This window comes from Heloderma suspectum, chromosome 3 (assembly GCF_057233095.1).
Source record: "Heloderma suspectum isolate Gila_16-S chromosome 3, 16-S_ref, whole genome shotgun sequence".
NCBI classification, from domain to species: Eukaryota; Metazoa; Chordata; class Lepidosauria; order Squamata; family Helodermatidae; genus Heloderma; species Heloderma suspectum.
This window is the reverse complement of record NC_139460.1, coordinates 8,744,074-8,765,396: the sequence shown is the minus strand read 5'-3', so window position 1 is coordinate 8,765,396 and position 21,323 is coordinate 8,744,074. Positions and strand designations below refer to the sequence as shown.

General features: G+C 45.6%; 1 protein-coding gene across 5 annotated transcripts in view; it reads right to left on the bottom strand.

The window, feature by feature from the left end:
- ACER3 (alkaline ceramidase 3) overlaps positions 1-21,323 on the bottom strand; it is a 72,589-nt gene that overhangs the window by 17,097 nt on the left and 34,169 nt on the right. For 3 of the 5 annotated variants that reach the window (XM_084842459.1, XM_084842461.1, XM_084842462.1), the window contains 6 exons: positions 14,589-14,670; positions 13,393-13,428; positions 9,552-9,610; positions 8,154-8,255; positions 5,129-5,233; positions 4,534-4,579 (listed from right to left, as the gene is read on the bottom strand). In XM_084842459.1, coding sequence (XP_084698585.1) covers positions 4,534-4,579; positions 5,129-5,233; positions 8,154-8,255; positions 9,552-9,610; positions 13,393-13,428; positions 14,589-14,670 — 430 coding nt within the window. Of the gene's footprint in view, positions 1-5; positions 4,394-4,533; positions 4,580-5,128; positions 5,234-8,153; positions 8,256-9,551; positions 9,611-13,392; positions 13,429-14,588; positions 14,671-21,323 lie in introns of those variants that run through there. The other 2 variants (XM_084842460.1, XM_084842463.1) reach the window with 1 other exon arrangement.

Sequence of the window (21,323 nt, the reverse complement as noted above, 5' to 3'; positions counted from 1 at the left end):
ATTGAAAGGAAGGAAAAAGAGGATTTCTTAGACTGCTGGGTAGAACACAGAAAAACACACACATCCCTGGAGATCCTCCTTGTGTTATTAGTGATCTAATTATTTATTTCTAAACTTTCCCCACAGAGACTACGTTATGTTTGCATGCTAGGCAAGAAAGTAAGATACAGCGTTGCCAGCTGATCAGGTAAGAGCTAGCCTGCTCCTGTGCATTCAAAAGCACCTGGATCTGTAGCAATTAGTGCATGAAGCTTTTCACAGCATAGAAGTAATCATCATCTACTAATGTGCTAAAGGCACAGAGGCCAGTTAAAAAAAAGTCGGCAACACTAGTAAAGAATCACAGAAGTTTATTGGGTGTTCATATTCTAGGGCCTCAAAGCCCCGGCCCCTGGGGCACTCCCCTGCTACCTCAGATCTCAGATAACAGCAGGAATGCCAGCGACAGTGCTGACATTCCCAGCACTGGCTGACTCTGTCTGTGTGTCGCTTGCCATCCGCAACAGGACAACTGGGGCGTGAACCCAGGGACTTGGCCAGTGCTCTGAGGAGCAGCCGCTGTTCCCAGTGCCGAGTCCCTTCCTCCTCCTGACAGAGGCACAATCTGCTCCCAGCCCAAGGAACAAGGACCGCTGCCTCCCAGGAAGACCACTGTGGCAAGGGGAAGGCCAGCCTGGCTCCCATCACCCGTCAGAGAAGGAGAAGCTGCAGGGAGCCTGCTTCCCTAGCCGAAACAGCACTCAGCACCAATTGCCAGATGCCCTCAGGCTGCAAAGCTGAAGGCAGGCACACTCTGGCCCCATCCGTCAGTGAGTTGTGCCCATGAGTAGTTTTTCATTTTGTATTTTTTCCATCTGCTGTAAACGACCTTTGATGATTATTCAATCAAAACGTGGGATATAAATCTCCAAAGTAAAATAAAGGAAGACACTGGTTCCCACCAATGTCCCACCTCATTCAGTGACATACAACTTATAAACGCTTTAGCCATGCATGTTAGGAACACTTCTCCACTCCCCTTGCCCCCCTGCGTATGTTCTGTTGTGACCATTCAATAGTCCCCTTGACTGCAAGGTCTGCCCACTCAACAGACTTGCAATTACACCAGAAGCATGGAGCTCTCATGCTTTCTAGGCCTGGCAAAGCCTGAGTGAGGAACCAGCAAGATCTTGGCAGCTAGACTGCCTTTTGCAGCTTCCATTATTGTGGCACTGGCCAAGTTTTAGTTAGGTATTTTAAGCTCGATGCCATTTGGGAAGGTTTCTGCTTGGATAATGTCTTGCATGTTATTTACAGAATTACATTTGGGGCAGGGAGGGGTTTCTCAATACGTAGGACACAACTTTTCTGTCCCATTGATTTCAATGAGAGGCAGTGAAGCAACTTTCCCGCTGAGGCTTAACAGTAATTTCACTTTGGTTGGATTGTGGTCTTAGTGTTTTAAAGAGCACAATCTGTTTTATTGTTGCTGCAAGCCACCCTGAAATGTAGCTGCAACCCTGAAGCCCCCTCCAGACAGAAGTCAACGTGCACGTGTATGGATTCTGTCCACTCACTTTAAGCAGCTCGTTAAGGGTTTCGGGGCGCAATCCTACGCATGTTTGGACAGAAATAAGTCCTACAACCCTCAGCATTTCCCAGCCAGAATTTTAGGGAATTGCAGGGAGTTGCATGTTTTGTCTAAACATGCACAGAATTGCACCCTTCAGTTGGTTTTCTGAAATAGAGCCCTAAATGAAGCTTTTAAACCTAGTTACGGTTTTCTTTATATTGTCTGTTGTTTTAATCATTTTTAAGAGGCTTGTATATTATTTTCAATGTGTCTTTTAGGACCAAACTAGAAGCGAAGTGTGAATACAATTAACATGCATATTATTGTTAAGTAAACAGTAGCCTCAGGGAAGTTTGAGCAGTCTTCTTCACACAGCACATAGTTAAACTATGGAATTCGGTACCAAAAGATGTAGTGAAGGCCACCAATTTGGATGGCTTTAAAAGGGGGTTGGACAAATTCCTGGAAGAAAAGGCTATCAATGGCTATTAGGATTGATGGCTATGTGCTCCCTCCAATACCTGAAGTGGTATGCCTATGCATACCAGTTGCTGGGGAACATGGGTGGGAGGGTGCTGTTGCGCTCGTGTCCTGCTTGCAGGTTTCCTATGGGCAGCTGGCTGGCCCCTGTGTGAACAGAATGCTGGACTAGATGGACCCTCGGTCTGATTCAGCAGGGCTCTTCTCATGTTCTTCAAGTAGGGGATAGTTTTGTATTTTGATAGCCGATGTCATGGTTCAAAATCCTGCAAACCACCCTCAAGTCTTTACACAATGGAAAAAAATGGGAGGGGGGAGAGCTGCCACTTAATTGTATTCCTGTTAAATGATTAAGTAGGCATATTAAGAGTACAATCATTTTGAAGAAAAAACATGCTCCTTGTTTTAAGGTGACAATGCATGCATCAATCACAGCATACGCCCGTCACAGAACAGGCACTCCCTCATGTGAGACGGAGCAAGAGGGATGCCTCTTCTCAGATGGCACCTGTCACTCAAGGATCTGTAAGACCTTACACAGTAGTTTAAAAATAATAATAAAGCTTGATGTCCAGTTAATCAGGTGCACCATTTAAACTGATCAAAAGACCTTTAACTGAATATTTTCACTGATTCACTCATGAAAGGCAGCCCAAAAGATAAAGCGAGCAAAATGAAGGAATATGCAATCCACGGAAAAGGAAAATGAGCACTATCACAAACCCATGGATGTATAACGCGTCATCGTTACAAAGAAAGCAGTCTTATCCCGGGCCTTAATTGTCGTTCTAATGAGTATTGTGTTCTCTGACTGACAGGACTTCTCCAGGCTCTCAGGTAGAGATGGGTTTTCCATCACCTGCTACTTTTTGTTTTTAACTGGAGATACCAGGGATTGAACCAGGGATGTGCAAAACATAGAATCATAGAATAGTAGGGTTGGAAGGGGCCTATAAGACCATCAAGTCCAATCCCCTGCTCAATGCAGGAATCCAAGTCAAAGCATCCCTGGCAGATGGCTGTCCAGCTTCATCCTGAATGCCTCCAGTGTGGGAGAGCCCACTACTCCCCTAGGCAATTGGTTCCATTGTCATATTGCTCTAACAGTCAGGACATTTTTCCTGACGTTCAAGTAGAATCTGGCTTCCTGTCACTTGAGCCCATTGTTCCATGTCCTGCATTCTGGGATGATGGAGAAGAGATGCTGGCTTTCCTCTCTGTGACAACCTTTCAAGTACTCAAAGAGCGCTATCATATCTCCCCTCAGTCTTCTCTTCTCAAGGCTAAATATTTTTGTGAACCGCCCAGAGCGCTTCGGCTAGTGGGCGGTATAGAAATGAAATGAATGAATAAATAAATAAATAAAATATGCCCAGTTCTTTCCGTCTCTCCTCATAGGGCTTTGTTTCCAGTCCCCTGATCATCTCCGTTGCCCTCCTTGGAAACTTTTCCAGTTTGTCTGCATCCTTCTTAAAGTGCAGCGCCCAGAACTGGACACAGTACTCCATATGAGGCCTAACCAGTGCTGAGTAGAGGGGAGCTAGTACTTCAGGTGATTTGGAGGCGATACTTCTGTGAATGCAGCCCAAAAGAGCATTTGCCTTTTTTGCAGCCACATCACATTGTTGGCTCATATTCAGCTTGTGATCGACAACAATTCCAAGATCCTTCTCACTTGTAGGATTGTTGAGCCAAGTCTCCCCCATCTTGTAATTGTGCCTTTGGTTTCTTTTTCCTAGGTGCAGAACTTGGCATTTATCCCTATGAAATGTCATTCTGTTGTTTTCTGCCCAGCGCTCCAGCCTGTCAAGATCACTTTTAATTTTGTTTCTTCTTTAGGATCTCTCCAGTCCAATACTCTAACCACTACACCACACTGGCTCTCCAGAGCCATGCTGGCTGGATATTATGGGACTTGCAGTCCAAATCATCTGGAGAGCACCAGGGTGAGGAAGGTTGCCCTAAAGCAGTTTTGCTGTGCTACCTTAACAGACTGGTCAATGAACTGGATGTAGAACTCATAAATCTCCTTAGAGAGCTGTGGATATGTACAACAGCTAATTGGGAAAAGCCTACTGATGCATCAACCTCTGAATGGTCCCTTCTGATGTGGACTATTGTGCTTGCGACAAAATTAACTTGCTACAAAATGACTCAAGCAGGTTTACAATTTAACAAATTTATTGAGGGGGAAATGGACATTGTTTATTAAGCTTTGGAATAGTAAATGTAAGTAGTAAATGGTTATAAATATTTGAATAAAATAAAAATAGATTTCAGGATACAGCACGCCCTTATATCTTCTTCTCAATGTTATATCGACTCTGCAGATTTTATGTATGTCATATGTTTTGTGTTTTTCTATAATAAAAAAACCAAAAAGAAAAAAATAGGCATCACCACCACAATTGTATGCTTTGTTCTAACAGGCCCTAGTTATAAGAAGGGCCCTATCTCTGCTGCACAATACTCAAATTCCACTGGAAGTCCCAATTGCCTACCTTGACCTTTGGCCTGTACTTCAAGTAAAGTGTCCTTGAGTATAAGCTAGAAGAGGGGGAGAAGGGAAAAACAATTAAAACAAGCATTTCGGTGACTTGCAACCTACTCAACTGAACACTGCCCCACTAAGGCAAATGGATAAGCCTCTGGCTTTCACCGCCTGAGATCTGCAAGAACAAAAAGCCATCAAGAACCTGGCAAGCCGCCATGCACAGCTATGGAGGCCTGCAAGGCCAGCATCTGGCCCGGTGCCGGGGGCACCATAGGGCCTTTTGTACGGCAGCCGTGAGGAGGAGGAGGGAAAGCATTAGCTGCAGCCCACCACCATCTCCTGCTCTGGATTGAGCCCAGATGGAGAGGGCGGGTGCACAGGCAGCAGCACTGGCTGCTCTTTATCGCCACCCACCAACTATCCACAGCTGGGGGGGGGGGGAGCAGCCCAGGATGTCACTCCAAATAACAAATGGGAACAGAATGCTTTACCAAGCAATCGCAATCTTCTGGAAGGAAAATGGTTTACAGCTGCACAGCTTGCATGGTGCAAGGGCAAGAATTTCCCCACCCAGAGCCCCCGGGAAGAGAAGACTGTCACACCTGAACAAGATATGAAGGTAGGAGCCAAGGCCTGTAAAAATGTGCCACCAAGCATGAAACTGTGTCACGACACTCACGAGTGGAGGCAGCCTCTCACGTAACCCCCTGTGGAAAGAGGCAACAAAGTCACACACTTTTCCTTCTAAGCCAACCAATTACAGACCTGTCAGACGATAAATTACTCTTTCCAGTTTCCTGGGCTTTCACACCGACTTTCTAGGAAGCACCAGTAATACGAACTCAACCTTTTCTTCACTCGACAGCTTGCTGAAACAGCATTTTCCATTCTTTCATTTTATACACAGAAGCCAAGTTACGGTACCAAAATGTGACCTTCAACAAGCTGCATGCTCAGGGAAAAGCGAGCATGCCTTACAGACCAGGAAGGGGCAAAGCTATTGGACGGCTCTGCGGCTCACCCAGATTACCTTTCAGTGTGCTAGGAGGCCTTCATTAGTGGAGACAAGCATTGTTCTTTGCAACTGCAGATCAATTTGATATGGAGGGAATTTGTCCTGGCTTCAGGGCAGATTCTCCCTTGGTGGCTATAAAGGCGGGGAAATGACCCCTGCAGCATCTCACCAAAGACATCATAGAGCCCATTTGCAGGCCTATGAAATGGCAACAATACCAGTGAAGAAATCTCATCCAGCTAAGCTCTTCTGTGTAGTTTGGGATTTGCTGATAAAGGCGCTCACATTCAGTCCATCTTGGACTCTGCAGTAAACGCAGAGTCTACGGTGGTAGTATCAGATACCCCTCTTGTCAGAACTGCTTCAGCAGATTTCAGGGTTCCACTATTTTGGATTGGCGAAGCAAAAAATTGCAGTCACCAGGTTCCTGGCTTGGCCCTGGAGCAGGAAAGCCTCATGGTTTGGCCCTGCGTGGCTGAGGAGCTCTGGGCGCCTTGACCATACAGTTGCCAACCGCCCTCACCCCTTCTTCCCAACCTCGGAGCTAGGGAGGAAGCATGGATCGCTGTGCAATTGCCAGGAGGATCCCAGCACACCTCTGCAGCTTCAGACGGAAAGGGAGGTTGGCTGCTTGTCACACTTGTCAGAGGGCAGGGCCACACTCGCCAGTGTGAGAGGGCCAAGTGAAAACATGGGCACTTGGCCCCTTTAATCTGCTCTGCCTTGGCAATGTCTAGTCAGGGTACTTGAGACTGTGACGGTCTCCACATACTAGTTGGATCCGTGCCCATTATGCCTGGTTACATCCAGCTGAGAAGAGCTTCCCTTGCTTATTTCCCTCCCATATTTATTTCAGATAAATGCAAAGAGATGGCAGAATAGCCAAATAAAAATATATAACCCAACCTAAACAGACAGAGCAAGTATAAACAGAGAGTCCAAGTGCATATTTGGGGGAAGGTGGGGGAGGATTACCTTGGGCAGATTAGGCCAACTGCCCTTTGTTTAAGCATGAATGGTCAAGCTAACAAAATTAGGGCTAAAAAAACAAGCCCCAGCTAAAATGGATTGTGTAATTGGTCTCTGTTTATAAAATGATGTAAGCCCAACCTTTGGCCCACCAAAGTCCACATACTTGCTGTAAAATACTGTAAATTTATGCTGAATGGACTTTTGACCAGAATTGTCAATGCCTCCTCAAAGGGGGTTAGGCTCCCTCACATTGCAGAGGCTGCTGCATTGTGGGTCCACTTTTTGAGGTCACAATCTCTAGCTACAGGCTAAAGAGTGCACGCATACAAACATAGCACAGACTCCCAGAAGAGTTAATCAAATTGTGAGAGCAGACTTCCTCAACTTGCACCCTCCAAATGGGAATGATGGGAGCTGCAGTCCCAACACATCTGGAGGGAGCCAGGTTGGGGGAAGGCTGTGCAAGAGGAACCAGCTCTTGCCTAAGCGGCTGCTGGGTTCCTAGGCTCCATGTTCCCACATGCATACTGCTATCCAGTGTCAGCCTGCCTGCAGGGAGCTGAAGCTCAGCCATTTTCTGAGCAAAATTCCATCTCTCTTCCTCGCTGAGAGATGTCCAATATAGCAGGAGCTGCACCTACCTATCTGGGACTGGTGACATTAGCGACAAGATGCCCATGACATGAAGAAATGGCTCCAGTACCAAAGTCCTCATAAATCTGGAATCTATTTTTTGTGTGTATTGCATGTATATTTTTATGTGATGAGTTTATAATATGTTGTATAAATCTTAATAAAAATTTTTTGGGAGGAACTAGCCTTCATATAAACATGCCCACTGAGTTCTCACCACCATCAAACTGGAAACTAAATGACTTTCCAACAATTTTGAGGTTTGAAAAAGCAGTTACAAGAGTCCTAAAATAAATAAGAATAATGAGAGGGTGCAAATTGGTATTAAAATTAAAAACTGTTTGCGGCATTCAAGCCTGTCTAATGTTACTGTCTCCAGTTTTTAAAATGAAGAAAAAGCAAGGTTCTGGTCCTCGTGACCTGTTATGAGACCTTCCTCCTGAATATGATTGGTTAATTGCTCTAGGAGGACAAATATCTGAGGGGGAGTGACCCTACCTTCCCAAGAAAAGGTACTAAACATTTGTATTTGCAGCATGCCATGAGAGTCAACAAATACTTCCAAATTATCCCTAGAGCTAGCTAGTAAGACTACCACATGGAAGGCTCACCAGTTATATGATTTTAAATTATTGTGAACTCTCTTAATAGGCTAGCCTCTTCTATTTTAAATTAGGAAAATTTAAATTTTTCCTACTGAAATAATTTAGGTATATTAGCTTAAACAGCATCACCGGGCCCAGTGATTCATTACAACTCTTCTTCACTCCTGCCTGACAGTCACACACAGTTACTGCAAGCAGGAACTACCTGGAAATGTAGCTACAGCAGTAGACTGTTGAAACAAAGACAGGGACAGGGGGTCAACAGCAGCAGAACCAAAGAGGAAGAAAGCTGGAGGGCGGCCCAAGAATTGCCTATTTGACTAATGGGCTCTAGAGGTAAATCCCCCAAAGTGCAGGGTCAAAATATTTTTTTTAAAAAAGATTATGCTACAATTCACTCACCTCAATTTATCGCAGAAAATGTTGTCTACATTCCAAAGGAAAAACCCCAGCAAAAAAACTGCCAGGGATGTATAGCCCAGCCCCCTGAGCCATGGGTATACCCTAGAGAGAGGCAGAATGACATCGTGAATAGCTTAAAGCACTTTACAGGTTATCATATACTCACTACATCTACACTGTTAACTCTAAGGGTGGAATGGAGGAGAACTTGATGCTGTGTCATGCAGCAGCAGCAGCCCCTGGCAGGCCAGCTCCTTTGCCCTACTGAAGACACTGGCATTTTAGCCCTGTAGATGGTTGTGTAATTTGTATTGCATGTCGTAGCGTGGACACAGGTCATAATGAGGTTCCGAGTTGGCCTGCTGGCCCGCAGTATCACGCAGGGTACACACCCAGGCCAGGCAACCTCTGGCTGAAGGCTGTACAGGCAGGCAGGGAAAGCTATTTTAGACAGGGACTGGGCTTCACCAAAAACTGAGGAAGAGTTTTTACACTGTCACAAGATGCATGCTCAATGGCCAAATTAGCTTTTGTGTGGAAAACCGGTCACAAGTCAGGCCTCAGCAAAATTTCCTTTCCTATTTCCATTTCTTGTGAGATTAGTGAAGTTCCACCCATACCACCACATGTAAGGGGGTTGCAGGAATACAGGTAGGCCTAAGGCACTCTCTCTCCATTCCTCCCACTTTTGCTGAGAGACTAATGTTCTAACTCAGCCTTCCCCAGCCTGGACTACAACTCCCATCACCCCCAGCCAGCATGGCCAGGGTGTTCTAACTCCACCCACTAATCACCTGTGTCCTGACCCATTTCCTGTGATGTAAAAGGCTCATTTGCACCACTGTCATCTGCTTAATCTAACTGCTCTTACTTGTGAGCAAGCTCTGTCTAAACACAGGGTGGGCCTTTCATACAAAGGATTGGGGCAGAAGTGTCAGCATCAATCTTTTACCATAAAAGGCCAAAATACATGACACCAATGCAGCAATGCTATTTTCTTGTATACTGCAGAAACATGCATAGACAAGTTCATTGGCCAATCGCATGGGAGTCAGCTCTCAGTGTGGGTCAATGGCACAGTGTATGTGTGTGTGGGGGGGCTGGCCAGCCAAAAATCCCAGCAGAAATTGTGCCCTGATAGTAGCTTACCATTGGGATCACTTAAATGTTTTTCTGTGAACCACAGGAGTGAGTGCTGCTAACAAGAGCAGTGGTGTGTGGTCACACAATTACTCCTATCCCAAGTCAACAATACCAGAGGGAAATCCAACAGCAGTTTAATGACCCACAGAAATGAAAGTGAGTATGAGGTCTTTGGGAAGCCAACAGCAGTTCCAGTTCCTCCAGCAAAGCTGTTGCAAGTGCAACCTACCACTTCACAATTAACTCATTACTTACCATAACACTATATATACAGAGCGCAGAACTAGAAGAGCCACCAGCGTCCCATACATAACCTGTGGGACAGAGGAAGAGGAAAAAGCTGTTAAATCTTCTCTCTCTAGTTGAGCCTGCAGGGCACGGTGCCCCCTTTTTCCAGCAAGCTATGTTACATTTCCTTGTGTGAAAGGCGTTGCACATCAGCAAACATATTCAAGGCTATTTAAGTTCTGGCTTGATGTTGCTAAAAAAAACCCACCCTGAATAAACTGTGACATAAGGGTTGAAGGAGAAACCAGGCTTTCAAGGGGAGAGAAAGATAAATGGAAATATGTTGACCTGGATTCTTCTCTGCTGCCTCTGAAACCATACACACAATGCCTCCTCAGTTCAATTCATGCATCAGGTGAATTTTGCTCACAAAAACTCATACTACAACAAACCAGTTAGCCTTCAGATACACTAGGGTCTACCATTTTAGTTCAACTGTTACCACACATTCCTGTAAGTTCTTTTATGGTATAATGTGTCCTAGGTTACTGTTAAGACAATAATCCAATTCTCCATCATCTGCCATATGGCCAGATAAAATATTTTCTACCATTATTTTTTTGTTCCTAGTCCTTCTAACTCTATCTTTTTTCTTCAACATTCCATTCACTGCTAAAGCTGCAGTTTAGATTACCATCCTCTAGTATCTCTGCTTTGTGAAAGCTACTCAGCTTTTATCCCCATGACACAGGCTGCATTTCTTTCCCCTTTGTTCCCCAAAGCTACAAAAGGAGATTCTCCTATCTTCCAGGGCAACTAAGCTCTCTTTATTTCCTCCTTTCACAACAATACGTCACACTCTGTGAAACAAACTAGTGAAGAATGCAAATTAGCCCATGTATATAACGCACAAAAAGAAAAGTAAACATGTTGCTGGTTGGTAGTATTATATCACAGATGGGGAACCTTTTTCAGCTCAAGGGGTGCATTTCCCCATGGCTAACTTTCCAGGGACATGTCCTTCTCTCTGACACACACAGCCTTATTCACATACACCAGCACAGCCCCCCCCCCACACACACACAGTGTCACCCGTACAATCCCCCAGCAGCAACCACCACAAAGATAGCCTCCCATGCAGCCAGGGATGGAAGGGTTAATCCTCCCCTCCTGCTGTGATCTCCACAAAGATCCCCACCATCATCAATCAGGCTTGAAAAAAGGCTCCCATTGGAGCCAATGAGAAGCTGCTGCCCGTGTGGAAGGGGGGGCACTCTTTCTTGAGCTCACCCTGTGTTAACCCTTCCTTCTCCAGCTGCAATTTTGAACATCTCCCTCCTCCCAGCGCAGCAATCATGCTTCCCCTCCACCCCTGGAGGGGAGGCTACAGGCTGGAACTGCAGACACTGCAGAATAGATTGGGCCCGCGAGTTGCCAGTTCTCCACCTATGCCTTATAATCAGCCCGTGCTTGCACTGCGATATTGACACCATCACAGACGATTGACAAACTAGGAAAAGGAGGAGAAAAAGAGTCCAGCGAGAGAAGCCAGCAGAAAGCAAGGAAATGGCAGATGCCAGTCTCTATCAAAAGGGAGATATCTGAATACAGGTCTGGTGTTCATTTATTTGCATGTGTGCAGCTAGCTGCTGCAATCCTAATCCGCAGAAAAGACACGCACACATATATAAGTGAATTCCAAAAGGGCTTTGGAGAGACCGACATCAGCCTACACATTTTTTGGCTGGCCCAATAAAAGTATTACACTAATATCGAGTTTGGACTCTGTTGTATTAAATCAGCCTTCCCCGACTTGATACCCTCCAGACATGTTGGACTACAACTCCCATCACCCCTAGCCAGCATGACCTATGACACTGCTGGCTGGGGAAGATGGAAGTTGGAATCCATCATATCTGGAGGGCACCAGGTTGGAGAAAGCTGTACTAAGTAATGAGACTCCAACACACTTGGAACACAGTCATGAATATGCCCTAACAATTAAGTGTGGAAAATGGGGAGTATTTTCTGCTCCCGGTCTGTTTAATAAAGTTATTTATAACATGCTTAGAACAAAGGGCTCATGGTATAAGATGGCAATGCTCCTGAGGCTAGAATTTACTAGTGCTTAATCAGGCAATTATTTCTACCCACCCTACGGATACCAGACTACCAGTAGCTTGCCAAGATAGACAAGGTATTGATCAACATGAATTGAATGTTAATACCTTCAACAAGTTGCTTCTACCACACAGCACAGGGAAAAAAGTAATTTAGATATGCAGGGTGAACTGAGGTTGCGGGGAGAGAAAACAAGTGAGGAGAGGCAGAAAAACATCCAGCCATCTGATTGCCTTGGTGTTTTAGAAATCTAATGCAGGCACCAAGGAAGTCACATTACAATCCTATGCCTTTTTATTTGAAATCAAGTTCCCCCTGTATCTAGTAAGGCCTGGCAAGTACGTTTAGGGTTGCCCCCTCAGCCTGGCACTGAAAAATAGGATAGCCATTTTTCATACTCTTCCTAAAATTTTCACACTCTTCCTAAAATAAAAAGGCCTACAATTTTGGGTGCTGCGTAGTTTTCTTCTACCAACCATAGATGCACCAATATTTCCCACCACAACATTAGCATGAACACATGCTTTTTTGTTGCTACTGCATCAGTTGCATTTGCAAGGTTGGGAGGGTATTAACCACATGTCCACCCTGAGGAATTCAGGAAGGCCTAACATCTGGTTCCCAGACAATTTCATCAAGGCCGCTTTTGGAACCAGACTATTAGCTTCAGCAGTAGATTTACTACATCATATGCTTGGGAACACTCTCTCACAAAGGTTTCGGGTGGTTGGAAGGCTGTTAAAGGAAAGGAAGGGGAAACAGGAAGGGACCTATGAGAAGAGTTGTGGATTGAGAGGTGGGGTTCTCTGGCATACTTTTAGCCACAAGAGGTTTGCTATATTCTGATCATCAGCTTTTAGCCACTCTTAGTACAATGAACTTGGCAATCACATACAATGGAATGGGATTTCTTTGTTTCAACATACAGATGATCAACTGGTGGCTGGATCTAGCCCCAAAAGAAGTCTATCTAGTTCCTGGCATCCCTACTACATTTTACTCACAGTACAATGAAATGTTTGGCTAAATATTTGCAAGGAAAAGAAAAATGTTGTAAGAAATAAAGATATTCCACATTTGAATAATACCTCTTGCCTTTTGATTTTGTGCACAATGACACGGTTTGCACGTAAGGACAACCTATCAGTTAAACAACCCATGGTTTGTTGTTGGGCCAACTGCTGAGTTGTTTAGCCCCTGATCAACCCAACGGTCTGGGTCTGGACATCACACCCCACAGCCTGTGAAGGAGCCAACTGTGGATTGTGGAAGTGGTGACACTTGTCCCCGACAGCCCATGGTTTATGTAACCATTGGGCTGCCATTATGTGTGAACAGGGCCACTACACATTCAATATTTTAATGCATATACTGGTATGCAATGTTATGCCTGAGCACATTTGCTCCGTAACTGCAAAGCCCGTTTTATTATAGAATCATAGAATAGCAGGGTTGGAAGGGGCCTATAAGGCCATCGAGTCCAACCCCCTGCTCAAGGCAGGAATCCAAGTCAGAGCATCCCTGACAGGTGGCTGCCCAGCCTCGTCTTGAACGCCTCCAGTGTGGGAGAGCCCACCGCCTCCCCAGGTAATTGACACCTGTCCACTTGGGAAGAGGCTGGAAAAATATGCTTCAGTCCCCCAAGAATACAAAAGTTCCACCAGAAGTGCCTAAGAAATGCCCCCAACAGTTCCATGATAAACAATTACATCCCTGTGTTTAGTCTAAAAGAATGAGTAACAATTACCTGATGAAACACGGGCTGTTTCCAGTTTAGGTATACCTGAAGAAAGTAAACACAGAGTATTAGGTATGAAACATCTCCTGCTGGCTTATAACACAGGGAGCCAAGCTGTGGCATGAGAGCCACCAGTGGCCCAGCCGCGGATGAGGAAGCTTCATATATTCGTATGGATGCAGCCGCAGCAGCTTCCAGCTTTGAAGGGACACAGGAAGTCGCCTTGCACTGAGTCAGGGCACTAGTCCACCACTGTGGGCACTGACTGGCAGCGGCTCTCCAGGGTTTCCAGGCAGTTTTCCCAGCCCTATCTGGAGATGTTGGGGATTGAGCCTGGGACCTGGGAACCTTCGGCATCCAGAGCACATGCTCCGCCTCTGAGCCACGGCCCCTCCCAGTCTCTATTCTGCAGTTTTAAAGCAAAGTGTAACAGGTGCTTTACACTAAATTTCAGGGGTGCAGTAAAGCATGCACAATTAAATGAGCAGCAGCACCTTTCTCCTTACGCCTTTGCCATAATGTTATTTTTCTCAGGGCCAGGAGGGGTGTCCTGTGCTGCAGTGATGTTAACTCAACTGTGTTTGCATATGTATTTATTTGCAACATTTATATACTACTCCACATCTAAACAGATTCCAGAGCGGTAAACAACAAGAGATAAAATGAGCAAAAGATAAAAAGAATGAAACATATTAAAAATGATATCCACATTATTCTTTAAAAAACAGAGTGCCGATAAAACCTGGGCTGGTTAATTAAGGAAGGCTTCCTGGAAAAGAGCTGTTTTCAGGAGGCGCCAGAAACAACCCAGGGTTGGCACCTGCCTGACCTTCAGAAGCAGGGACTTCCACAGGAAGGGAGCCACCACACTGAAGGCTCTTCTCCGGGTGGACTCCAGTTGGGCCATGGGTCCAGAGCATGCCCTCTGATGTCCTCGGTGACTGGGCAGGTTGGTAAAGGAGAAGGCACTCTCTCTGATATCCTGGCCCCAAGTTGTTTAGGGCTTTGTACACTAGTACCAAAATCCTAAATCTGGCGTAGTAGCGAATAGGCAGCCAGTGCAGTTCCCTCAGCAAAGGACTTGCATATGTATATGCACAGAAAGGAAAGGGAGACAGTGGATAAACTGAAAAAAGCTAATGGCAGAAGGGAAAAACTCCACTCCGCTTGCAAACAACAGAATTCCACAACATAGTATAGCTTACTATCGTGACGCCAGTGCTGTAGGCTATTAGTAGAAACAGGAGTGGATAATTGATCGTTTTCCTGTACTTGAAGCATTCAGACCTGAGACAGACACAAACATGAAACGAGATGAGGCACAAGGAGTGACAAAATAAATTTAATTACACACTTAGTCTTCTGAGGATTGTAAATGGGGAGGGGGGCTGGGAAGAATGGATAAGCTCCCTGCATTTGGAGCTACTCGGTGAAACTTGGAATCATAGAGCTGGAAAGTTCTCAAAAGGTAATCTAGCCCAACCCCACCAATGCAGAAACTGTGTGGAAACTGGCTCAAGCCAACCTGATAGCTTTGGGCAATCTTCGAAACCTCAATTTTTAATGCTAACACAAGACAGGAGAGAAATGATAGGGTTCCACCCCCACCTCCAGTGTAAGAAGTTGTGTACACTGCCTTGGGATCCTGTGGATGAAGGGCTGTTTATAAATAATCAATACATGATTTGCAAGAGAGATGGTTGCTCATGGTGTACAAATTCATTCCACTTTTACCTCTGGTAAACAGGGGTTGCAGCTTTGTGTTTCCAAAAACCTGCCAAACCCGTTTCACCTGAGATGACAGCGAGACAAAAGAATGCATGTACACACACCATGGAAAACAAACTTCCTTGAGCCACTCTAAAAAACTGTTGTCTCTTCCTAAGTGATCTATTTCACTGCTTCATTTTCCTTTTTAAAAATTATGTAACCATAAATTAACCCAAAGGCAACATATAAGTGCCAGTGTGGTGTAGTGGTTAGAGTGTTGGACTGGGAGTCGGGAGATCTGGGTTCTAGTCCCCACTTGGCCATGGAAGCTCACTGGGTGACTTTGGGCCAGCCACAGACTCTCAGCCCAACCTACCTCACAGGGTTGTTGTTTGTGAGGATAGAGAGGAGGAGGATTATGTATGCCACGTTGGATTCCTTGAGGAAAAAAGGCAGAATATAAATGTAATAAATAAATAAAGGAAGTTGAGAAAAATTCATTTTAGTGGGGGAAGACACTCAGGCATCTTGACTCACCTTGAGGGCAACCCCCCCCCACACACACACTACTACATTGTGCACTTGTATGGTTGTTAAGGTGGAGGCGGGAATGCTCCATTACCTACTAAGCAAATGATGTAGAGCAACATAAAAGGAGGCTATAATTGTACTTTGTACAGTGTGTACAGCCAGGTAGAAGCTCTGCATGGAGCCTGGAGGCACTCGGTTTTGTTCCAAAAAATGGAAAAGAATCTGCTCTAAGCAATGTGTAGGCACTACATGACCACAGGACTCCCATGAAAGCACAAGACTATAGTACCTTGCTAAATTCAGCACCTGAGAATCCCACAATCCATTTTAGAATAACCCCGCCCCCAAGTTATTCAGTTTTATGGTTGCAGGAAAAATGTACTGTTTGAGCACATCTGCACACTGAATTCCTGGAAGCCAGAGGGTTGCTGGACCAGATGTCAGTGCCATATACAGATTCTTGTCCCTCCCTCACCTCTACTGTTACCTGGCTCCAGCCTTCAACCCCATATCCATTTCTCTTTTCAGGAAAGCTCACTCTCCATAAACCTGAATGCAGAAAATTAAGTATGCAAGCTTTGTTTTGCTTGGAGAATCTGGATTCTTCTGTGCTGCACAATACACACAGCCCTATCTGTAGCTCTAAGAATCCGTGGTGCTTACACTGAGACCAATGCCTCCAAAATGCTGGATTTCTTCTCCTTCCATAAGAGCTAGCAAAATGAGGCAAGAGTTACCTATTTGAAGAGTTTGTGGAACCTGATGTTACCTGTTTCCCAAAATATGACTGCACCACGTCCCACTATTTGGGAGGAGGTTGAATTACATCAGTCCAATAACCAACTTCCTTGACTGATTGCAGAATTTTGCTATTAACTGGGCAGGGAGGGTGGTTATGGTACAGGAACACAGGATGTTGCCTTCTACCAATTCAGACCACTGATCCATCAAGCTCAGTGCTGCCACTCGGCATTGCTGCTGCCAGTCAGCGAACTCAGACACGACTCCTTCTCGGTCCTACCTGGAGATGCCAAGCACTGATCCTGGGACCCTCTGCATGTAAAGGGCATGCACTACCTCTGAGCTGCAGCCCTGAATTTGGAAAGAGACATAATACAGAGGCACCAGAAGCTTTGGTGAAATTTGGGGGAGGTGGGGGAGAGAAAGGCAATACACAGTTGAGGACAGGAGTCAGGGCTGTGTATACTCTGCGCCAAACAGAAATCTGCGTTCATGAAACCCAAATCTTGCACCAAGGAAAGATTAATTCTATGACCTGTATAAGTAATGCAAATTGAGGAAATGTGTACAATTTATTTCATTTTTATTCTTTTAAAAAATCTGTGTATACTTTTTTTGTGGGTTTGCTTATCACATGGAAGAGCCTCGTGTGGCGCAGAAGTGGTAGGCGGCGGGATTGCAACCGAAACTCTCCCCACGACCTGAGTTCGATCCCAGCGGAAGCTGGTTTTCAGCCGGCTCAAGTCGACTCAGCCCTCCATCCTTCTGAGGTCAGTAAAATGAGTACCCAGCTTGCTGGGGGAAAGGTAGTCACGACTGGGGAAGGCAATGGCAAACCACCCCGCTATAGTCTGCCAGGAAAACACCGAGGAAAAACGGCGCCCATCTAGAGGTAATGACTCGGTGCTTGCACAAGAGGAACCTTTCCTTTCCTTGTCACATGGAGGAGCAAAACTAAACATCGAAGCACCATTCCCAGGCCCTAGAAGTCTTTTTCAACCATTTTGGCTTCCAAGATTTCAGTAGGCCCAGCCCACTCACTATCAAGAGTATCTGTGCTGCCATAATGGCTAGAAACTTGCTGCTTAAATAGAGAGAGATGAAATAACAGTACCAACTAAACACCCTTCAGCAACAGACCAGCTTATATGCCAAAGACTGACCGGACAAAATATATATACTTGCCAAGGGAAGGACCACAGAGAGGGTGCTCAACCTAACCTTTTGTGAACCGCCCAGACAGCTTTTGTGAACTGCCCAGAGAGCTTCGGCTATTGGGCGATATAGAAATGGAATGAATGAATGAATGAATGAATAAATAAAATAACCTCCCTTGCCAGGGAGTTCCAGAGCCCAGGAGCAGCCACTGAGAAGGCCCTCTCGCACATCCCCACCAGACTCGTCTCTGATGGTGGCAGGACTGAGAGAAGAGCCTCCCCTGAAGATCTTAAAAGCCAGGCAGGCTCATATGGGAGAAGGTGGTCTTTCAGGTAACCTGGTCCCAAGTCATATAAGGCTTTATTGGTCATAACCAGCACTTGGAATTTTGCCTGGTAGCCAGTGAAGCTGTTGTAACAAGGGAGTCACGTGCTCTCTACGTTTCTATCCCTCATGGCAGCCCTCATGTGTTAAAAGTCTTTTATTTCTAAACATAACAATGACAATGACAACAACAGCAACCAAAGAAAAAAGGGGGGAAGAAAAGCAAAAGGGCGGAAATAATTTTAACACTTCTGTAAATATATATGTTAATATAAGTAGATCATGACTGGGTCTGGATGACACAATAACCCACGATGGGTTAAATGAGCAACGATGGTTTATTTAACCCATCGTGGGTTATTGTGTTGTCTGTAGGGAATTTGTTGACCACGATGACTTATTTGGCCAGAATAGCCCACTCGGATAACTCATGGTCTGCAATAGGGGTTATTTAACCCATCGTGGGTTACCATGTCATCTGGTGGTCATTGTGGGTTATTTTGGTGGCTTACAGAGTTGTGCAGCAAGAGCGGTTCAGATCACTGCCGCTCTGCTCCTCCTGGGCTATAGCACTTTAGCACTACTGGGAACACATTAAAGTGACTGAGCCAGCTGTGTCCATGGGGGGTGGGGTGGGGAAGCACAATTAGGAACAGAGGCATCTATGCCAGCAGTGTCTATCGGGGTGTGTGTGTGCACAATTCCACTTTAGCACCAAAGTGCTATAGCACTTCAGCGAGACTGGGAACATTTAAACGCATCTATGCCAGCAATGTTGGGGGGAGGGGGGATGCACAATTCTGCTTTAGCACTATAGCGAGATTGGGAACACTTAAGGGCATCTATGCCAGCAATGGCTATGGAGGGAAATGTGCAACTGAGGGCTTTGCATGTGTGTCAGATGCCTCCCGACTAGGGGAGCCTTCCTATGAACTTTTGTCCCAATCCTGAAAACTTCCATGGGCTTATTTGTGCCACCCCGTTTTTGTTGCACCCTCGATTTTCCTTCCTCTGGGTGTAATTGTGCAGGGTTTTGATGGTGCATCAGGTGCCTCCTGACTAAGAGTGTCAAGTTTGGCCCTGATCCTGCTAATTTCCAAGGGCTTATTTGTGCCACCCCCCTTTTGGTGAACACTGCGATTTTTCTCCTTGTAGACCATGGTGCGATATAATGAATGGGTGAACAGTGTCACTGCTTGTGTGGGAGGACTGCAACAGGACAGTGGGTGGGGAGATGGGTCAGATTAGGCACAGTAGTTTAATAAGCTACACACAGTAGCTTATTAGCCTGGTCATCTGGTGAGGCATTGTGGACTATTTAAAAAATAAGCTACTGTGAGTATGCTTATTAAGTTACCATGGCTTAAAGTGACATCAGAACACGGCCCATACATCTAAATAATCATCCATATGAAATTGACAGCTGTAGGATATCTGCTTCATTTCAAATATATATGTTAATGTAAGCAATGATATATCTAAATAAGTATCAATATGACTTTGATGGGTGTAGGAGATATGCTCAAATGTAGCAAGAGCAGTAAGATTTTCAGTCCACTGAATGATAGCTGGTGGGTGTTTATCCTCCCAGGCATTAAGTATTAGGGTGCAATCCTATGGCCGCTAGTCAGCAGCTAGATGGCCATAGGATACGTTGGTTTCTGGGAACCAACCTCCCCCCGCCCCACGCTGCCTCATAGGCAGCGTGGAATTGCCCCGTGCTCAGAACAGGAGCACAGAGCAGCGAAAATGGGCGTTCCTGGGGGCATTCCGGAGCTGGGAAGGCGGAAATGCTGGTATGACACATCCAACATATTGTCCGCCACCTTCCTGTGGCTAGCCACAAATGCAGGGCAGCTGAAGAGCAGAGGGGACGATCCCCTCCATGCTTCTCCTACCCTGCATTGGATAGGTAGTCGCCTCCATGTTTGGAGGCGGCCACCTATCCCAGTAGGATTGCTCCCTAAGTCTCTTTGCAACTGTAATGGTTCTCGGTATCCACATTTGCTGTCCATCTGTTAATCCCCACATCACAGGGATGTAATTTTAAAATGCATGAACATCTGATATTACCATAGATTTTTCAAGAACAAAATGTATACAAGCAATGGCTTCCAACCAAAAGAAGCCGCAACAGGACATGCCCACATCGTATGCCTCAACGAGGCATTGCCTTCGTTACACCACCAGCATCTGGCAGAGCTTGCCAGTTTCTTCTTAACAAGCCTCTGTGGTGTCCAATATATATGTGAAACATCATTTTTTTGTTGAATCAGCCTCAGTTTTAAATTCTCAGAAATAGTGTATATATGAAAGTTAAGGCAACTTTCCATTGATTAAACTATATAGAGCATTCCAATTCTTTATTCCATTACTCTCTAACAATCTGAACACTGACATATTACACTCCAAAAGACTTTTCTAAACAGCTATTGTACGCTCTGTAAAGAATCAATTAATTCCTCCAATGGCGTAGGAAGCATTGAAGCACTCATCGCTGATGGCCCATACACAGACTCCAACGAACGCTGTAGCTGCATGTACTGCCAACTAGCACGAGCCGGTAAAGCTATCTAATCCACAATACTGAAAATGGTAAAGCTCATCATTCGATCCTATTAACTGATCTAAAATATAAATTCCACTATCAGCCCACCTCCTCATGGTAGCCCTGATATATGGGAAAATGTCATAACAATGCCCCCCCCCCCCCCAATACAAACCCAACCACCACCAAAACTGAAAAACGCCAAGGTGGTATCAAGCTGCTGTGCACTGCCAAACCTGAGCTTATCATAAGAAGCTGATGCAAGGAGGGAGAGGGTACTGAGGAATCAGATGAAAGGTCCATCTAGTCCAGCATCCTGTTTCCCACAGCACCCAAGAATCCCAAGAGAAGGACATGAAGACAGTAGCCCTTTCCTGCTGTTGTTCTCCAGTGAGTGCTGGCTCCAGATTTTTGAGGGCCCTTATGTAAGACACCTTCAGTGGGCCCCTGCCCTCAGCGCTTCTCACTGCCACTGTCACCAGGTACAAGTGCTCCTCATCCTCTTTCTCATCATTGCTCCCACCTTCTTGTTGGGCAGGCAAAGAGAGCCAGTGAGCAGAGAGGCCTTGATATCGCCTGCTCCTCCTTCTCGACACCACCACCATCTGGGCCAGAGTGAGAGGCAGGTGATGAAGCCGGTTGCAATGGTGAAGAGCAGGAGCAACTCCAGGGGCTGTTGTCTGTGGGCCCCAGCTGGGATGTGGGCCCTTGGCAGGTGCCCAACTATGTCTACCCTTGATGTCAGCTCTGTCCCCGCTTACTGTATTCAGTGGTATACTGCCTCCTCAGAATATGAAATTTCACTTAATCACCATGACTAGCAGACACTGGCAGACCTCCATAGGAGAAAACCAGCAATTCAAGGATGCCTGGCCCATCCTGCACTCCCAAATACCCTTTGCAAACGCCCCTCCCAAGCTTTAGCCCC